Source organism: Hyperolius riggenbachi, chromosome 2 (assembly GCF_040937935.1).
Source record: "Hyperolius riggenbachi isolate aHypRig1 chromosome 2, aHypRig1.pri, whole genome shotgun sequence".
NCBI lineage: Eukaryota > Metazoa > Chordata > Amphibia > Anura > Hyperoliidae > Hyperolius > Hyperolius riggenbachi.
Genome location: NC_090647.1, coordinates 110,334,896 through 110,353,830, shown reverse-complemented (window position 1 = coordinate 110,353,830; position 18,935 = coordinate 110,334,896). Strand labels below are relative to the sequence as shown.

The 18,935-nt window shown below is 46.8% G+C and overlaps 1 protein-coding gene across 2 annotated transcripts in view; it reads left to right on the top strand.

Annotated features, from left to right (window-relative positions):
* The window catches only part of MYG1 (MYG1 exonuclease), a 39,515-nt gene extending 21,067 nt beyond the window's left edge, over positions 1 to 18,448 (top strand). For both annotated transcript variants that reach the window (XM_068265098.1, XM_068265099.1), the window contains exons 5-7: positions 8,748 to 8,870; positions 13,571 to 13,752; positions 18,191 to 18,448. In XM_068265098.1, coding sequence (XP_068121199.1) covers positions 8,748 to 8,870; positions 13,571 to 13,752; positions 18,191 to 18,350 — 465 coding nt within the window. In that variant the 3' untranslated portion in view covers positions 18,351 to 18,448. The remainder of the gene's footprint in view (positions 1 to 8,747; positions 8,871 to 13,570; positions 13,753 to 18,190) is intronic.
* Positions 18,449 to 18,935: the final 487 nt, after the last annotated feature.

Genomic DNA, 18,935 nt, shown 5'->3' with positions numbered 1-18,935 from the left:
TACCTATGAATTTCTGGGGGGAGGGTGGAAGGGGTTCAGGTCTGGTTAGCTATGATTTACTGGGGGGAGGGTGGAAGGGGTTCAGGTCTGGTTACCTATGGATTACTGGGGGGAAGGGGAGAGGTCTGGCTACCTATGAATTACTGGGGGGAAAGGGGAGAGGTCTGGCTACCTATGAATTACTGGGGGGAGAGGGGAGAGGTCTGGGTACCTATGAATTACTGGGGGGGGGGGAGAGGGGAGAGGTCTGGCTACCTATGAATTACTGGGGGGAAAGGGGAGAGGTCTGGCTACCTATGAATTAGTGGGGGGAAAGGGGAGAGGTCTGGCTACCTATGAATTACTGGGGGGAAAGGGGAGAGGTCTGGCTACCTATGAATTACTGGGGGGAGAGGTCTGGGTACCTATGAATTACTGGGGGGAGAGGGTAGAGGTCTGGCTACCTATGAATCACTGGGGGGGGGGGGGGAGAGGGGAGAGGTCTGGCTACCTATGAATTACTGGGGGGAAAGGGGAGAGGTCTGGCTACCTATGAATTACTGGGGGGAGATGGGAGAGGTCTGGGTACCTATGAATTACTTGGGAGGGTGGGGGATTAGGTCTGGCTACCTATATTTAACTGGATGGAGAGGTCTGGCTACCTCTATTTATATGTGTATCAGATATACATGCATGGAGATTTATTATCAGATGCATATATATATCTATATATCTATATATATATATATATATATATATATATATCTCTATATCTATATATCTATATCTATATCTATATCTATATCTATATATCTATATATATATATATATATATATATATATATATATATATATATATATATATATATTATTTATACATATACTGTATATACATATGTCCCCAATATCCACCAGCTGTGATCACTTGAAGCCGTATTCATGTGCTTGTCGGTTGCTTACTTGAACCACCAGCAGAAAAAAACGCAAACCTGCTCCAAAATATTCACTGAAACCTCCAGCAACATCTTTCAGCCCTCCTGAAACTCCTAGCGGCTTTCTGCCATCCTCCTTGCATGGAAGCCGGCGTGTTACCTGACCTGCCTAGAGTCGAGTGATACGCCTGCTGCCGTGAACAGAGTACGTCGGAAAGCCAATAGGAGCATGCTAGGAGCTTCAGGAAGGCTACAAAACGCCGCTGGAGGCTCGGTAAGTATTTTGTAATGCCTGCAAACCAGGCCCAAATTCTTCTCCCCCACCCTAAAGAAAGAACCCCTGAAAGGGACACTGAGCAGGGGCACAGGGTATGTTTTTAAAGGGACTCCAAGATCAAATTAAACGCAAAATGTGAACTTACCCGGGCTTTGCTGTAGCCCAGTGTTGGTCTGTAGTTGGCCGGCGGATCCTGGCGACACTCGTGCCGAGTGTCGGGCTCCTTCTTCCGCATACATCACGCGTAACGTCATTACGCCGGCCGCCTCGCGTCATCACGGTGGCCGGCGTGACAGTACGGCGCATGCGCGATTAAACCACGCATGCGCCGTACTGTGACGCCGGACGCCGTAATGACGTTACGCGTGATGTATGCGGAAGAAGGAGCCCGACAATCGGCCCGAGTGTCGCCAGGATCCGCCGGCCAACCATTTCTGAAGAGGCATTGGGAGAAGACCCGGAGGTACGTCGTGGGAACTACAGACCAGCACTGGGCTACAGCAAAGCCCGGGTAAGTTCACATTTTGCGTTTAATTTGATCTTGGACTCCCTTTAAGTATACCCAAGTGTATATGAAGTGTATACACTTCCTCTCTTAATCCCTCTCCATCCCGGTATGCCCACTCTCAATGCTATTGAAAACATGACTCCTACAGAAAGTAGAGCTGAAACATGAAAAATGATGTCTGTGGGTCCTTACAGCGCATGCGCAGTCTCTGTCTCCTCGAATTATTTTCCGACTCTCTGCATCGCATCATAGTTCCGTGCACTATGACGCGTGCCACAGAGAGGAGGGGAGGAAGAAAGTAGAGTAGCCTGAACCTGCATGCGCTGTAAAAGAGAACTAAAAAGCAATGAATAATTGCTACATATACTCTTTACACTTTAAATGTCTATTTTGCACACTGGTGCTTTGTGTTGGACACAGAAGAAGATCTACAAAATTAAGGGATTGCATCACACAAGCAATGTGACACATACAACTAAGTATTCTGCATAAATATATGTTTTTGAAATGCATTGTATTAACAATGTCATTGCATTTCTTTTGCGATTATTTAGTCCAACACAATGTGTCAGTGTCAGAGATCGTACAACAAAAGAGAAGAAACTTATCCTTTTTTAAGAAAAAAATTTATTTTTTTGTGAAAAGTTTTTCTTTTTTTTTTTTTTTTTTTTTTTTTTTAAAGGGGAACTTCAGCCTAAACAAATATACTGTCATTAAGTTACATTAGTTATGTTAATTATAATAAATAGGTAATATAATCTCTTACCCACCCTGTTTTAAAAGAACAGTCAAATGTTTGTGATTCATGGGGACAGCCATCTTTGTCATGGGGGCAGCCATCTTTTTGGTTGAAAGGAGGTGACAGGGAGCAGGAGACACAGTTCCAACTGTCCTGTGTCCTGATCACCCCTCCCAGCTGCACACCCTAGGCTTCAAATGTCAAATTCAAAATGTTAAAAAAAAAAAAAAATTGCACCAAAACAGCAGAACGAGAACAACATCAGAAATCCCATCATGCTTTGCCCGGATTCAGGGGCAAAATGCCCGGGCAGTTTTCTTCTGTACAGCTAAAAATGAGGCTTGTATAAGAGAAACAAAGTTCTGATGCTGTGAAACACCAGGCCTGTGAACCTTGCTGCATTGTGGAAAATAGCTGTTTACAGCTGTTTCCAACTGCCAAAAAACCATGCAGCAGCTACATCACCTGCCAGCAGTAAAAATCTTCAACCAAAAAAAAAAAAAACAACAACAAAAAAACCCCTCAGTCCACCCTACCCCCTGTCCCCTTCAATTGGCGGACATCCTCCTCCACATTCGCCATATGCTGGCGCATCTCCAGCATCTGCTGCTTTAGTATGCGGATTTCCCGCTCATGCCTCCTCTTCGTCTTCGTCAGCCTCCTCACCTGGCCCCTCAGCCTCGTATATGTTGATAGAGGAACTGTAGAAAAAAATGTGCAAAATAGGTAAACCCAGCAATCCATCAACTTGTACATATTTCAATCTCATTGATCATCCCTAAAATTAAGAACCTGTAATGTAATACATATAACATAGCATTTACTTGCTTTTCCATAGTATGCAATGTTAATCATACAGTAAGAGAATTTTACCATAAAGCGGTGTCCTGGCTTGACTAAGATAAGCCCTCTGGCTATGATGGCTGGGGCCAGGTGAGGAGGCCCTTGACGAAGAAGGAGGCCTGGGTGCAGAGGATCCCCGGGGCCGGGCAGTGCGGGCACCACTTGCAGCTGTAGTAAGGAGTAATGAATAATACAATTTAATCAAAATATATGATAAAATGGATACAAAGTAATAACTTTATTGTTTGAACTACAATTACTTTTATTTCTATTTTCAAGTGAACTTTGATAAGGACCTTACTCTAAACACAGAACAAAAAATCATATTCTTATTCCTTTAATGTATTTATTATACATGAAAGAATATGACTCTTCAATACAGTAAAATAAAACTAGGATAGGCTTTAAAGTGATCCTTTGCGGCTATTGCAGCCTCCGGGACGTAATAGTAGCATAGGGGGCGATATTTTTGCTGGGAACACGAAGAATCACTCGCGTTCCCAATGCCTGTCGGTTCCTGACAGCGAAACCGGAAGTGGTCGCCGTGGGGTCCAGGAGGATCTGAGCGAGGCGGCGAGGGCACCGATCGACTGCAGGGGGCTCAGGGAAGCCACAGTTGAGTCAAAATCTTTTTTTTTTTTTTTTACAGGCTTAAGGATCACTTTAAAGAGAGCACTTGGAACGCAGACTGGGGCAATGGTTCATCTTGTAGTAGGAATACGACCCTGGGCACACAGTCAAGATATCAATGGTGTGGCTCCGAGACAACTCTGTGTATGTCCTTGAGTGGCCCAGCAAGAGCTTAGGCTTCAATACGATTGAATAGCTCTGGAGAGATCTTTAAAAAAAATTGCTGTGCAACAAAGCCGGACCATCCACAAGGCAAACCTAGCCACTTGCCTAGGGCCTGGAGAGGATATAGGGTCCAGATGGACGACAGCACCTATCAAATTTTTCTAAAAAAAAAAAAAAGTTAATTGATCATCAGTGGTTATCAAAAACCAATGTTAAGCCTAGGGGCCCATTTTTTTTTAATAACTTTATTTGCATGAATGCAGTATAATCAGTACATATTGCACAAATATCATCACTATGCCCACACAGGAGCACAAAATAATATGTTTTAACCCATTTTGGAATAAGCCCCTAACAAAACAAAATGTGGGAAAAGTGCTGCACTGTGAATACCTTACGGATATATACTTTAACTGTACATACTGCACAACTCTATAGTATTCAGCCCATGGAATTATTTTTTAGGATAAATACATACAGCATATAAAACCCAAAATAGACATACATAAACTAATAGTTTGCTGACTTACATCCAATTTGAGCAACCACCCGCCTGAGCAGGTCCTGGTCCCTCCTCTTTAGGTCGCTCCAGAGCATTTGGACCTGCTTGGTGGTGAGGTCCCGCCGGTACTCGGCCCTCAGGATCCCCTGCACCCTTCTCACCACGTCCCTTTTCTCCCTCGGGGTGGTGAGGTCATACCGGCCTCTTGTAAATTCCTGGAAAAGAAATATTACAGTATTAATGACCACTGTATTATACCTTCATTAATTAAGAATCTTCTTACTTACAGCATAATGTAAAAGATTATAATATTATTCATAATGACAGTTTTCAAAAATTGTGGGAAGCAACCAACTATGACTTCGGGCAGATACTAGGGATCAACGATGACTAGTGCCACCTATAACTGCTGACATTGCTAGCCATAATAACTACATCATTTCATTTCATGTGTGATTGGACTGACAGAGAAGATTCTGTGACAGCAAGCATCAAATATATAATTGAATGGATTCCATGAACTGGCTGCAGCGTCTATAGACTTTGTGCCAGTTCATAGCCATGGGCGTCCGCACAAAATTTTCCGGGGGGGGGGTGCAAAAAGGCAGGGAAGAAGTAGTGCGCCGCAAATTTTAGAGAAGATGTGTGCGCCGAAAAACCAGAGGGTTATGTTGTGCGGCGCACGTACGCGCCGCCCCCAAAAATGGGTGCGGCCATGGACCAGAATGTGGGTGTGGCCATGGGTGGCGACAAATTTTCGTTTACTTAGCAATGTGGGACATTAGATTAGGACAGTGGTGGCGAAACTTTTGGAGGCCGAGTGCCCAAACTGCAACCCAAAAGTCAATTTATCTATCGCAAAGTGGCAACAGCAATTTAAAACTTCATACAAACGTTTTAACTCATACATGAACATTATTGAAAATCCAAGTTGAAAATAAACTGTGAAGATAAACAATTTCTTTCATCCTACTCCTGAAAAATGTATTCGTTTTTTAGAACCTCACAGTTTTATTTTCCGTTTTAAAAAGCAAAAATGTAGGTTTAATGCTATTGTCTCATAGGATAATGATTCAGCTTTTCCCAGAGGCCCCCAACAAGACAAATTTAGCAATCATCATGAGGCCCCCAAGAAATCAACAGGCTCCCAACAAGACACATTCAGCAATCTTGAGGCCCCCAACAAGACAAATTCAGCAATCATGATGCCCCCAACAAGACAAATTCAGCAATCATGAGGCCCCCAACAAATCATGAGGCCCCCAACAAGACATTCAGCAATCTTGAGGCCCCCAAAAAATCATGAGGCCTTCAACAAGACGAATTCAGCAATCATGAGGCCCCCAACAAGACAAATTCAGCAGTCATGAGGCACATAAATAGACAGGATTTCACATAAATAGGCAGAATGCCCCCTTAATATGGTAGACACCTCTCACCTGGATTCTCAATTCTCCTCTACTGGCTGTTGTGCCTGGCAATACTGTTTTTGCTTGGATTGGGGATGACGTGCGGGCTGAAAGGCCTTGCGTGATGCTGTGGCCAGGCTGGCTGGCGGTGATGCTGTGACCTGGCTGGCGGTGATGCTGGGCTGTGCTTGGCTGGTTGAAGTAAATGCTGTCCCCTAGTTTAGGTAGCGCCAGGAACCCCCAGGTTAGGAAGTGACAAGGACCCCCCCAGTAAAGTAGTGACAGGGACCCCCAGTAAGGTAGTGACAGGAGACCACCAGGTTATGAAGTGACAGGAGACCACCAGGTTATGAAGTGACAGGGGACCCCCAGGTTAGGCAGTGAGTGACAGGGACCCCTTTAGGCAGTGAGTGACAGGGAGCCCCTTTAGGCAGTGAGCGACAGGTGCCCCCTCCCTCTCTCTAGCCGCCGCTCTTCCCCCCTCACCTTGCAGCAACTTCAGACCTCGATCAGCGGCGACCCGACAAGTAAGTGCGGGCGCCGGACGCACCCGCTCTATATGCGGAAGTGATGTCACTTCCGCATATCAGTGCGGTGTGCTAGGTCCTAGCGCCCGCACGGCTGGTCGCCGCCTGATCGAGGTCTGACGCGGCGGCCAGGAGGGGGTGAGCGGCGGCTACAGGGGGGTGAGCGGCCCAAATAGCGTTTATTTTCGACTGAAATGTGGCCCAAATTGCGTTCATTTTCTGCTGAAATGTGGCCCAAAGTGCGTTTGTTTTCTGCTAAAATGTGGCCTAAATTGCGTTTGTTTTCTGCTAAAATTTGGCCTAAATTGCGTTTGTTTTCTGCTAAAATGTCTATATTTGCTGCTTTGGGGTTCCGGTTACGCTCCGCCCATACAATGTCATGACCACGCCCATTTTTTGGCGGGGCGCACTATGCGCGCCGCACACGCCCCCCCCCCAGGCCCGTTTTCCGGCGCGCTGCGACCCCCTCCCCAGCCGTCCACAGCCCACCCCCCACCTTCACTTATCCCAGGTTGGACCCAGAAAAAACGGGTCACTGTAGTGAATATGTCTCACTCTACTATTAACAACAGTACTGCTACAAAATGCAAAGTTACAGAGATAAACTAAAAACAATTCTCTACTACAACACCTATGATATCCTTTTACATGATGGGACATATAAAGATTAGAGAAATGCAGTCAGAAACAGTAGCCAAAAACTATACATTCTGTTAATAGATTGCTTACCTCAATTAGCATAACTTTCATCCTGAGGGGAATCTTAGGAGGCATGTTGATGGCAGACAGTGCTGTGTGCGATGGCAGTGCTGATGCGTGTGATGCGTCCTCTCCGCGCGTTTGCCGGTGCCTGCTCTGGCCAACTTCCTGTCTCTACGCATCAGCCAATCAAAACTTCCGCTTGTGACGTACGCGTGTACGTACGCGTACGGAGGCAAAGTACGCATGCGCGTGCGCAGTGTTTGGAAAGGTAAATACGGAATGCTTTACGCTTGCCGATTACACCATACGCATCGTTGGCAATCCAGTGCACACATGCGCGGTACAATCACGGGTAACGCGTAAAGAAAATCCGCATGCGAGCATAATGTTACGCATACGGCTACGATAGCTACGCGGAGATGCGAAGTTACATGGGACACTTACGGTATCCTTACGCGTAACTTCGTAAGTTTACGCGTAATTACAGTGATGAACCGTAAAAAAGTTCCTACGTCGTAACCGTAATTGCGTAATGCGTAATAGCGTAAAATTACGCGGAATGATCCGTAAGCGTAGATTTTTCCATTACGACCAGCACTGGTTAGAACTATGCTTATTTATGAATTTAGCTTAAAGGTGGCCATACACTTATAGATTTGCAGCAGATTCGACCATCAGATAGATTTGTCAGATCCCTGTCAAGTCTAATCTGACACGAATCTATCTGATGTGTGCCACACACTAGGAACAGATTTCCAATAGGTTTTAGAATGAAATCTATTGAAAATCGATCTAAATGCATTATTGCACCATTAGATCCAATGCAACTCTGTGGGCCATCGATCTGCTGCCAGCAGCAGATCGACCTGCATTTTCCATCCTGTCAGATAGATCAAATCGATTGAAATTGATCAAAATTGATTGATTTGCTGGTTTGAAAGAATCCATTTCTGATCGATTTCTATTGAATCAATCGATGGCTGAAATCGACCCATGTATGGGCCCGTTAGGGGTAAAACTCCAGAACCTGAAGTGGTTAGTGTGTTAATGTCAAGTTTGAAAGGAAGGTCGGATTGCTTGTGCATGGGAGTTGTTCTTGGTGTCATTGATGATGATCGTTATTTTAGGTAGGACAAAAGATTAAGAAGGTGAAGAATCACAGGTTCAGTTTTCTCCAGATTAAGTTTCAGGAAGTGGAAATACATAGAGGAGGACTTGGCATTAAAGCAAACAAACCTCCCCATAAGGGAGCTTCATAATGGCGTGAGTTTGTATGGAGTGCTGTTTCTCTGGCCTCTGTCCTATTTGGGGTTGTCCATCTTCTCAAGCCGACCGCAGCTTCTGCAATGCATGCAGGGAGATGTACCGGTAGTCTGGGAGATGCGAGGACAGCGCTGTACTTGCAGATGAGAGCGCAGTGGGTTAGACCATGTCAGACGGTGCCAGCCATGTTTCTGTAACACCGGAATATAAAGGTGTTGGGGATGAAAAGTACTTTTTCAGATGTTTGACTTACAAATCCTTTTTCCTGCAGGCTGGATTTAGAAAGGCAATGGAATTGGCTGGAACAGAGTTTGTATCACGTCTTGACTTCTATCATCGGTCCTGGCTGCCGGCTCGTGCTCTGGTAGAAGAAGCCATCAGGGAGAGATTCCAGGTTCAGTACCAGAGTTTCATTTCCTGTATTGAGAAGGGCGATTGTGTTGAGTGAGAGAGAGAAAGGCGATCGGTTAATTTTTATTGGTTAGTAGGAAGTACCTTTTGTGTGTTTAATGTAAACTTGTCACATGTGTAATGCAGCGGGTTACCTTCTTGGGTGCGTGGTGCCCAGAATCTGGTTCCTCTTCTTTTTTCTTTTTTTTTCATGCTATAGAGGTAGGGAACCTTGCCTTTCCAGCTGTTAAGAACTAAAAGTCCCACAATACATTGCTGGAGTCTGACAGCCACAGTCATGATAAATGCAAATGCATGCTGGGATTTGTAGTCTTATCACCGATGGAGAGCCAAGGTTCCCTACTGCTATTAGCTGAAAGATATATTGCAAGTATGGGGAAAAGTGGCATGTGCTTAGACCAGGCATTGGCAAACTTGGCCCTCCTGCTGTTAAGGAACTACAAGTCTCACAATGCATTCCAGGAGTCTGACAGCCACACTCATGACTCATAAGGGCAAATGCATTGTGGGACTTGTAGTTCCGTAACAGCTGGAGGGCCGAGTTTGCCCATGCCTGGCTTAGACCAAGCAGCTGGAGGGCCGAGTTTGCCCGTGCCTGGCTTAGACCAAGCAGCACCTACATTTTTATCTACTTGACCACTGAGAGGTTTTTCCCCTTTAGGACCAGAGCAATTTTCACCTCCTACTTCTCTTTCACCAATAACTTACCGTAATCACTACTAATCACAAGGAAATGATCTATATCTTGTTGTTTTTTTTTTGGCCAGCACTTAGGCTTTCTTTGGGAGGTACATTATCCCAGTGTTTCCCAACCAGTGTGCCGCGGCATGTTGCCCGGTGTGCCGTACAGGTCTGGCCTCTCGCCAGACCTGTACCTACTTTAGGGTGCAGGAGGGGGGAAGTAGCGCTAGAAGGAGGGGCAGTGGAGGCAGCGGTGGGGAGGGGGGAAATATCCCCCCCCTCCCTCACCTGGGACCCCTCCTTCTGCCTCTCTCCCCCTCTGTTTAGCGGTGGCAAGTGCGGCTCGGCGGCGGGGAGGCATACAGAGAATTACTCACCACTTCTGCGTTCCAAGCGCCGGCAACGTCATGTCGTCACACATCTCCGCCTTCAATGCCGCCCACTGTTCTTCCTGTTTAGCGGAAGCACAGTGGGCGGTATTGAAGGCGGAGATGTGTGACAACATGACGTTGCCGGCGCTTGGAACGCAGAAGTGGTGAGTAATTCTCCCTATGCCTCCCCGCCGCCGAGCCGCACTTGCCACCGCTAAACAGAGGGGGAGAGAGGCAGAAGGAGGGGTCCCAGGTGAGGGAGGGGGGGGGATATTTCCCCCCTCCCCACCGCTGCCTCCACTGACCCTCCTTCTAGCGCTGCTTCCCCCCCTCCTGGGCATCTATACTGGGGGCAACTGTACTAGCTATACTAGGGGCAACTAAACTAGCTATACTGGGGGCAACTAAACTAGCTATACTGGGGGCAACGAAACTACCTACACTGGGGGCAACTAAACTAGCTATACTGGGGGCAACTATACTAGCTATACTGGGCACTATACTGGGGCACTACCTACCTATACTGGGCACTATGCTAGCTATACTGGGCACTATGCTAGCTATACTGGGCACTATACTAGCTATATGGGTACTATACTAGCTATACTGGGCACTTTACTGGCTATACTGGGGCACTACCTATCCATACTGGGACTATACTAGCTATACTGGGGCACTATACTGGGGTAACTATACTAACCATACTGGGGCAACTAAACTCCCTATACTGGGGCAACTATGCTAGCTATGCAGCTGCCCCCCCCCATAGCACGGCACTGTCCACTAGGTCGCGCAAACACCCGCCCCCCCCCCCCCCCCCCCCCGCCGCCGGCGTTCCCCGGAGAAAAATATGGTCAGAAAGTGTTCCCCGGCCCGGAAAAGGTTGGGAACCACTGCATTATCCTAAGAATGATTGTTTTCTAAATGCACTTTAACAGGAATAATAAAAAAAAGAAAAAAAATTATTTCTCAGTTTCCAGCCATTAGTTTTAAAATAAAATGTTATACTGTGGATAACAGTTCTAATTGTCTTTATTTTTTTGCATAAAAAAATGGGTGCTATGGGAGAGTGTGGGAGGTAAGGAGTTAATTTTAAATGCAAGTGTAGGCCTTTTGGTTAAAGAGAACCCGAGGTGTGTTTAAAGAATGTTATCTGCATACAGAGGCTGGATCTGCCTATACAGCCCAGCCGCTGTTGCTATCCCAAACCCCACTAAGGTCCCCCTACACTCTGCAATCCCTCATAAATCACAGCCGTACTGTGAGGCTGTGTTTACATCTGTAGCTCCGGTCCCTGCCCCGTCCCTTCCCTCCAATCAGCAGGGAGGGAAGGGATGCAGGCGGGGACTGGAGTTCTGCAGGAGGTGGGGAGAGCAGCAGACTGATACTATAGAGATAAACACAGCCAGCTCTGACAAGCTGTTTGTCAGCAGCGTGGCTGTGATTTATGAGGGATTTCAGAGTGCAGGGGGACCTTAGGGGGGTTTGGGATAGCAACAGAGGCTGGGCTGTATAGGCAGATCCAGCCTCTGTATGCAGATAATATTCTTTGAATCCACCTCGGGTTCTCTTTAAAAAAAAAATAAAAAAAATTGTGTAATTTTACTATTATCTACTAGAAGTACGCGAACAGTAAGTAATGCATGGACGTGTTACTTCCTTAGTTACAATGACCACAGGCATCTCATTGATCATTGACACGGGAACTTAGATCAATGAATGAGAACTGCGTTCCCATTCATTGATCTCCCCTCTAACGGGCGGCGACGAGTACCTGCGCGGGAGCCATCTGCTGCAGTAGAGGAGTATCTACGACCCTGGACTTCACACGGAGTTTCCCAGGGCGTAGATATACTGCAGTAAATGGTTAAAGGCCCAGCATGTGGTATGACTTCTCCAGCACAAATGCAAGAGAGACATTGATTTCACGCTTTGCAATGGACTAGCAGGGATGCTACATGCAGGCTGTCTCATGGCTGCCCCTGACCTCTCAAGAGATTTACCCAATATTGTCTCCACCTGCACTATATTGCAAGTATACAATGCATGCATCATAAACTGTTGGACACTACTGCACTGTTGTTAAATGACACTTGAAGCGAGAGGGGTATAGAGGCTGCCATATTTATTTCCATTTAAACAATGCCAGTTGCCTGGCATCCTGCTGATCCTATGCCTCTAATACCTTTAGCCATAGCCCCTGAACAAGCATATGCAGATCAGGTGTTTCTGACATCATTGTCAGACCTGACAAGATTAGCTTCATGCTTGTTTCTGGTGTGATTCAGACACAACTGCAGCCAAATAGACCAGCAGGGCTGCCAGGCAACTGGTATTGTTTAAAAGGAAATATGGCAGGCTCCCATATCCCTCTCAGTTCAGGTGTCCTTTTAAGTTAAATGTTCTGCACATTCACACTGGCCAGTGATGTTTTGTGATGTTCCGTGCAATGCTAGATTCATGGGGTGGAGGGAGGGATATTATTGGGATTATGGGATAACTGACATGGCAGCAAATGGGTGACCTGGACAACACCTGGGCCCTTGCTAGTAATCTGGTTCTTTCATGCCTAGTTTCTGGTTACTAGCTGCACCTCTGCTCTGCTGTCCCGTAGGTTTACTCTGTTAGCTATGAAAGCCATTCCGTTGTATTTAGATAAATACACAGCTCTTTGCACTTATTTGAAATACTTTTCTAATGAAATCTGTCATTTCTTGACTGAAGTTTTTCACATCATGATATAGAGCAAGTTCTTCAGTGCCCTGAGGCTACCATGAAGGTTTCACAGCAGTAGTGCAGAGCCATGGCTGGTCAACTTTTCCATGGCAGCTGGATCTACTTGTTTAGCTATTGATTCTAGTTCTGTTATTTCAGTGTAACTCTTGCTGAAGAAGGTGTAATGGTGGCCATACATGTAGCGATGATGGGCAGATTTGACCAAGAGACAAATCTCTCTCTTATCAAATCTGATTACAGAGAGATCTGTCAGCTGCCTGTACACCGCAGGCCGATTCCCAATCGATTCAGCGTGTCTAGTGAATCATCAGAGTTCGCCGCCTCGCCGCTGTTGTATAAATGTGTTAATTATACATTAACTGTTCTGTGTCACGGTGCCCATCCGTCTTCCGAATCTGACGCTCTTCATTAGCCCTATACATGCTGGATGGCATGTGACGTTCTACACGCACCAGTGTGCTTCGCTAATGGAAATTCGGCGGATTGGGAAGACAGAAGGGCACCAAGACACAGGCTTGGGAATGTATAAATGCACACCTACATGCACATATATACACTGCGAGAACAGCGTCGGGTTTCATTGCGTTTGTCGCTCGTCCCGATATCACTCGCCATTACCGCCACGCACCCGATCAAGCAAGTTGGCCCTACAGCATGTCCAACCAATTCATTCAACCAATTTTGGCCGGAAAGTGGTTGCATTGTCACTCAGGCATGCACTTGGCAACTTCAATTTTCATCCGATTCAGATCATAATAATGAAATCGGATAGTCGATCGGCCACGAAGTTGCCTGATGTATGGCCACCTTTACACTTGTAAACTGGGTATTAGTGAGAGTTCTTCTGCCACCAGTGACTGTTGCAGTTATTGAAGTCTTCTTTGTTTGTATTTAGGTGGATGACAGCGGGGAAGTGATTGTCCTGGCGCAGGGCGGATGTCCTTGGAAGGAGCATCTCTTCCAGCTAGAGAAAGAACTAAGCCCGGAAAAACAAGTCAAGTATGTGATCTATGCAGATCAGAGTGGCAAGTGGAGGGTGCAGTGTGTCCCCACAGGTCCCAACACTTTCCAGAATCGGTGAGTAACGTGAGGCTCTCGATGTGTGTTCCTATGTGTCAGGCATAACGCTTTCAGCTCGTTTTTCTTGCCCGACACAGCGTCAGGCATACCGCCCCGGAGGTTAAAGCAACCTTAGCTCCATCTACATAAAAATATTTAAAATGAACCTCCCCTAAGGTAGGTTCATAACTGCTGATGGCTTTGTGGGGAATTGACTTACCTACGTGGGCTGTCTCCACGAAGGCGTCCATCTTGCTGTTCACAGCGTGGCCGTAATTCAAAGGGGCAGAGAATTCAGCATGTTCCCGGGGTCTGGTGTATGCTGGGAGATGCTGTGTCGCTGCCACATGCCGGGAGATGAGCGTTCCTAGCCACTTGGTACATGCCTGGAGATTTAGTCCTTACATCTCCTGGCTGTGAGATGTAGAGGCATTAAAGAGAGTCTGAAGCGAGAATAGATCTCGCTTCAGACCTCATAGCTAGCAGGGGCATGCGTGCTCCTGCTAAAACGCCGCTATAGCGCGGCTTAACGGGGGTCCCTGTCCCCCCAAACCCCCTCCGTGCAGCGGGGGAGCGCTTCCTGGTTGGGGCAGGGCTAGCCGCCGCAGCCCTGCCCCATGCGCGTCTGTCAGACGCGTATCTCCGCCTCTCCCCCGCCCCTCTCAGTCTTCCTTCACTGAGAGGGGCGGGGGAGAGGCGGCGATGCGCGTCTGATAGACGCGCTGGGAGGCAGGGCTGCAGCCGTTAGCCCTGCCTCCAGGAAGAAGATTACCAGCGACCATTTTACGACCAACTTTTGCGGGGGGTGGGTTGGGGGTGAAGGGACCCCCGTTAAGCCGCGGTATAGCGGCGTTTTAGCAGGGGCACACGTGCCCCTGCTATATATAAGACCTGAAGCGAGATTTAGTCTCGCTTCAGTGTCTCTTTAAAAACTTCATCTCCAGGCATGCACTAGGGGGCCAGGCACACCGCATCTCCTAGCATGCAGCAAGGTCAGGAACATGTCTTTCCCGGCATGCACCAGGGAGCAGGAAAGCTCTGGACTCGAGGCCACAAGATGGATGCCTTTGTGGAGACTGGGGCAATGGAGCAGCCATCGTTAGTAAATTTACTGCTGACTTTTAAAGAGAGTGTGAAGCCAAAATAATTTCCTTTTTTCATTGCTCACTTATGTTAAGCAGTGCGATCAAACCTGATTTGCCGCAACAGCACGGCAGAACCATGTATTTATCACCCTGAAATCCCCTGGGCAAAATTCTCCCTGCGCTTCCTGGAGGAGGCAGAGCTTTGTGCCGTAGCCCGGCCTCTGCTCCAGTCAATCTCTGCTGATCGCCGCCTCTCCCCGCCCCTTAGTCTTCTTTCACTGAGAGGGGCGGGGAGGAGATTGACTGGAGGCAGAGCTGCAGTGCAAAGCTCTGTCTCCCCGGGCAGTAAAATCCATGACCTGGAAAGTCTAAGGCTGGTTTACACTAGCTGCTTTCCCTACAAAATAAAAATCAAACAGCTCGTATATTGCTAACTAGTAGTTGCTGTTTTGTTAGTGTGGTGGTGTGTGGCCTGCTCCTCTTTTCAGACCTTTATCTCACACAGGTATTGTCTCTGACCACAACCCCCCTATTGCAGAAGCAGGGTGATCCATTTTTTGGTTTCATCTTGTGCCCAAATTTCCTGGCGCCTTAATTACAAGTACACAGCCAAAGTAGAAGGCCGGCATCTGCAAGGAGAGCTGGCCACACACCACTGCACTAATAAAAATAGCAGGTTTGTGCTGAACTGGTTGGCACTAGCTCAGCTTTCTGCCATGTGTGAGTACATTGCATGTCACACAAACCATACTGCCGTGTTCTCCCCAGGATCAATTAGGTGGGCGTGCCGCCCGGGTGAGGTAAGCCCCCGCCCGGCTGCGTCACACGCTGGGCTCTCTCCTCTGTGTACGAGATCTCCTGCTTTTCAGCAGGCTCGTACAGGTATTGGCTCAGCTCGGCGGTAGGCGGGACCATCTGACTGCAGCGTGCTCTTCCAGGAACGATACAAGCAAGCAGTCAGTCACAGAGAAGGGACTCTGGTGTCTGTGTAGCTATAAAGGCAGGGCGGACTACGGCCGTTTGGCTTTATAAATCACAGCTGCGTCATTAGGTCAGTTGTCTCCCTCCCTCCCCTCTGAATGTGTATCCGTAATTACTTGGCCGTCTTTGTGAAATATACGGCACTTGTGTTTAGAAGACTAGAGAGGAGTGGGGAGTGCAGGCAATCACTCACCTCCTCCCCCGGCTGTCACAAGACGTACGGGGCAGCTGCGGACTAGTTGCATAGAGAGGGGATGTTTTGGCTGCCTGGAGAACGGAGATCACTGACCGCAGCACAGGCAGGGGTCACACTTACCGGCTTCCGTACGCGTTTTCTGCACGGAAAAACTGACTTCAACTGAGAACTCATGTTAATCAATGAGCTAGGTCACACTTTAATGCAGATTTCGCATGCAGAAAAAAAACTGACATCTTGCGCAATTTGTCAGTTTTCTCTATAAATTACATTAGCTGGTGTAAGGTAGAGGTCACATTTGTCTTTCAGTTTTCTGAAAAGTGTAGAAACTGAAAGACAAGTGTGACCCCTGCCTCAAGAGAACAAACCTGATCAGAACAGATACAGGCAAAACGCATGTAGCTGGCAGCTCAGCTGTGACCTCAGACAGTTTGCCCACAAAAAAAAAAACTGTCCTGACGTTTATTCTCCCCCTCCCCCACCCTTTTTAACCCTAAGGATACAATAATAAACCTGTGAAATCACAAGGGCCAGCATGTCCTTTCAGACCATGCTGCACTTTGCATTTTCACACACACAAAAAACACAGTTGTTATCTGTGTGAATTTGTAGCTTCTCAGAGTAATCTGTAGAACATGGACATGCGACACGATTCCTGATCGAATAAATGCATTCAGCCGGAAACAATCGATGCGGTCCACAAACAACAAGGAAAACTTTATCAATCAGATGATTGGTAGAGGAATCAACCCCAAAACCATTGACTGCATAATTGTGTTTGACTGGTACCATTAACGATTCCCAATACATATAGCTGTATAGCTCTGGACATGTGTTAACTATATGATATCTGTTTCACCTGCACTGTCAGATGGATTTCTGTAGCTGCAAATAACAAAAAGCACTGTTCACTTTAAAGTGTACCAGAGCTGAAAATAGTAAAAAGATTTAAGCCCAATCTACACTATAAGATTCTTTGTGCGATTCGATTACGATTCTATTTACGATCCGATTAAATCCGACATGTCCAATCAGGATTCAATTCGCTTTGCCATTGCAAAACAATGGCAAATCGAATCCCGATCGGACATGTCGGATTTAATTGGATCATAAATAGAATCGTAATCGAATTGTACAAAGAATCATATTGTGTAGATGGGGCTTAATACATACCTGGGGCTTCCCCCCCCAAAATCTTTTTACTATTTTCAGCTGAGTCCCTTTAAGACAGATTGTGTATTTCTTAAAGCACGCCTAAAATGAGAGCCATATGGAGGCTCAGTGTTCTCCCCAGGCTCTTTTGGCCACATTCTCCACCCATCTAATTTTGGTGAGCACCCGGCTAACATCAGCTTGTTTCCTCCTCCTATGCTGTGAGTAGAGTTGTGTCAGCCCTGCATTCGGAGCAGTGCTTTTCAGCGCAGCTAGATTTGGGCGCAGCCAGCGCCGCCATAAACTATAATGGCAATCAGTCTATAGCGGCGCTCAGTGAGTAACGTCGGCTCCATCAGAAGACGGAGCCAAAGTTGCTTAAAAAACACAATAATTGGGCTTCCAGCTATTGCTGGAAGCCAAATTATTTTATTCCCCCACTATCCATGTCGGCCTGGAGGGGGAATAGTAATTAAAACGGCCCAGACTTGTGCAAGAAGCAGGATCAGCCATATACCGCTGTATCCTGCGCCCAAGTCTACCGGCGCCAATTTCAAATGTACTCCCTGCATTCCCCCGGTTGTGCCCCACCCGGCTACTTTTTCATGCCACCCGGCTGGAAAAAAATTTCTGGGGAGAACACTGATACTGGCATGACAGAGTAACATTATAATCTGTTCAGTGTTCCTGTAAGATGCATTTGTGGTGTGTTGCAGAGTTGTTTGAAAACTGAAGTGAGAGGGAAATGAAGGCTGACCTATATATTTAATTTAAACTATACAAATTGCCTGGTTGTCCTGCTGATCCTTTGCCTCTAATTAGCCACGGATCCTGAACAAGCATGCAGCAGATCAGACGTTTGACAATATTAGCTGCATACTTGTACTAGATGTGTGATTCAGACACCAGAAAGATCAGCAGGATGCCCAGACAACTTGTATCTGTTAAAAGGAAATAACTATGTCAGTCTCCATATCTCCCATAACTGTAACTTAATACAGTGACTTATGACTGAAATGATTTGGTGTCGTTTTTGCTGTAGACTGTCTCTGCCGGAGGATTGGCGTGGGCTGCGAGCGGATGACCTCTCATCAGTCAGTGGCATTCCAGGCTGTATCTTTGTTCATGCCAGCGGCTTCATTGGTGGGAATGAGACGCAGGACGGAGCACTGGAGATGGCACGGAAAGCCTTGACTACCTAGGCCTGGTTCCTTGTTTACATTGTGCTAGAGGATCATATAGGAAACAGTCATCCATCATATTTATATCATGTGTCATCAGTAAATATTTTTGTATTCAACTCTGTGCCAATAAGTGTGAATTTGTGAATCCACATTCAATCATGTTAGGCCAAGTTGTTGAATAGTGTTGCTGTTTGTATCTGGGTTTCCTTATTCAGAAAGCCTGATAATGCATGCACAGCACTTCAGAAGCATGTCTTGCAGAGTCACGGAGCTGCGTTCCCCATCACATGACTCCGGGGCTTCCTCCTCGGAAACACCATGGAACGCAGCTTCGTGTCTCTCTACAAGAGATGGTTCCGATTTCTGAAGGGCTTTGCACGGCATTAGCAGGCTGTCCTTAGAACAGCAACACTATTGATGAAGCACTAATGTTGGATTACTACAGCTGTGCTTTATCTGCTTTGTTTACTGTTAATTAGGCTGTGTTCACACTGATACCACGTGACCTCACTGCCCATATGAATTGTAGGGGCCTGTTTACACCTCTGTGCTGCAACCAAGTGATTACCGCTTGTGTGTATCGGCCCCTAACCCTTTAATATG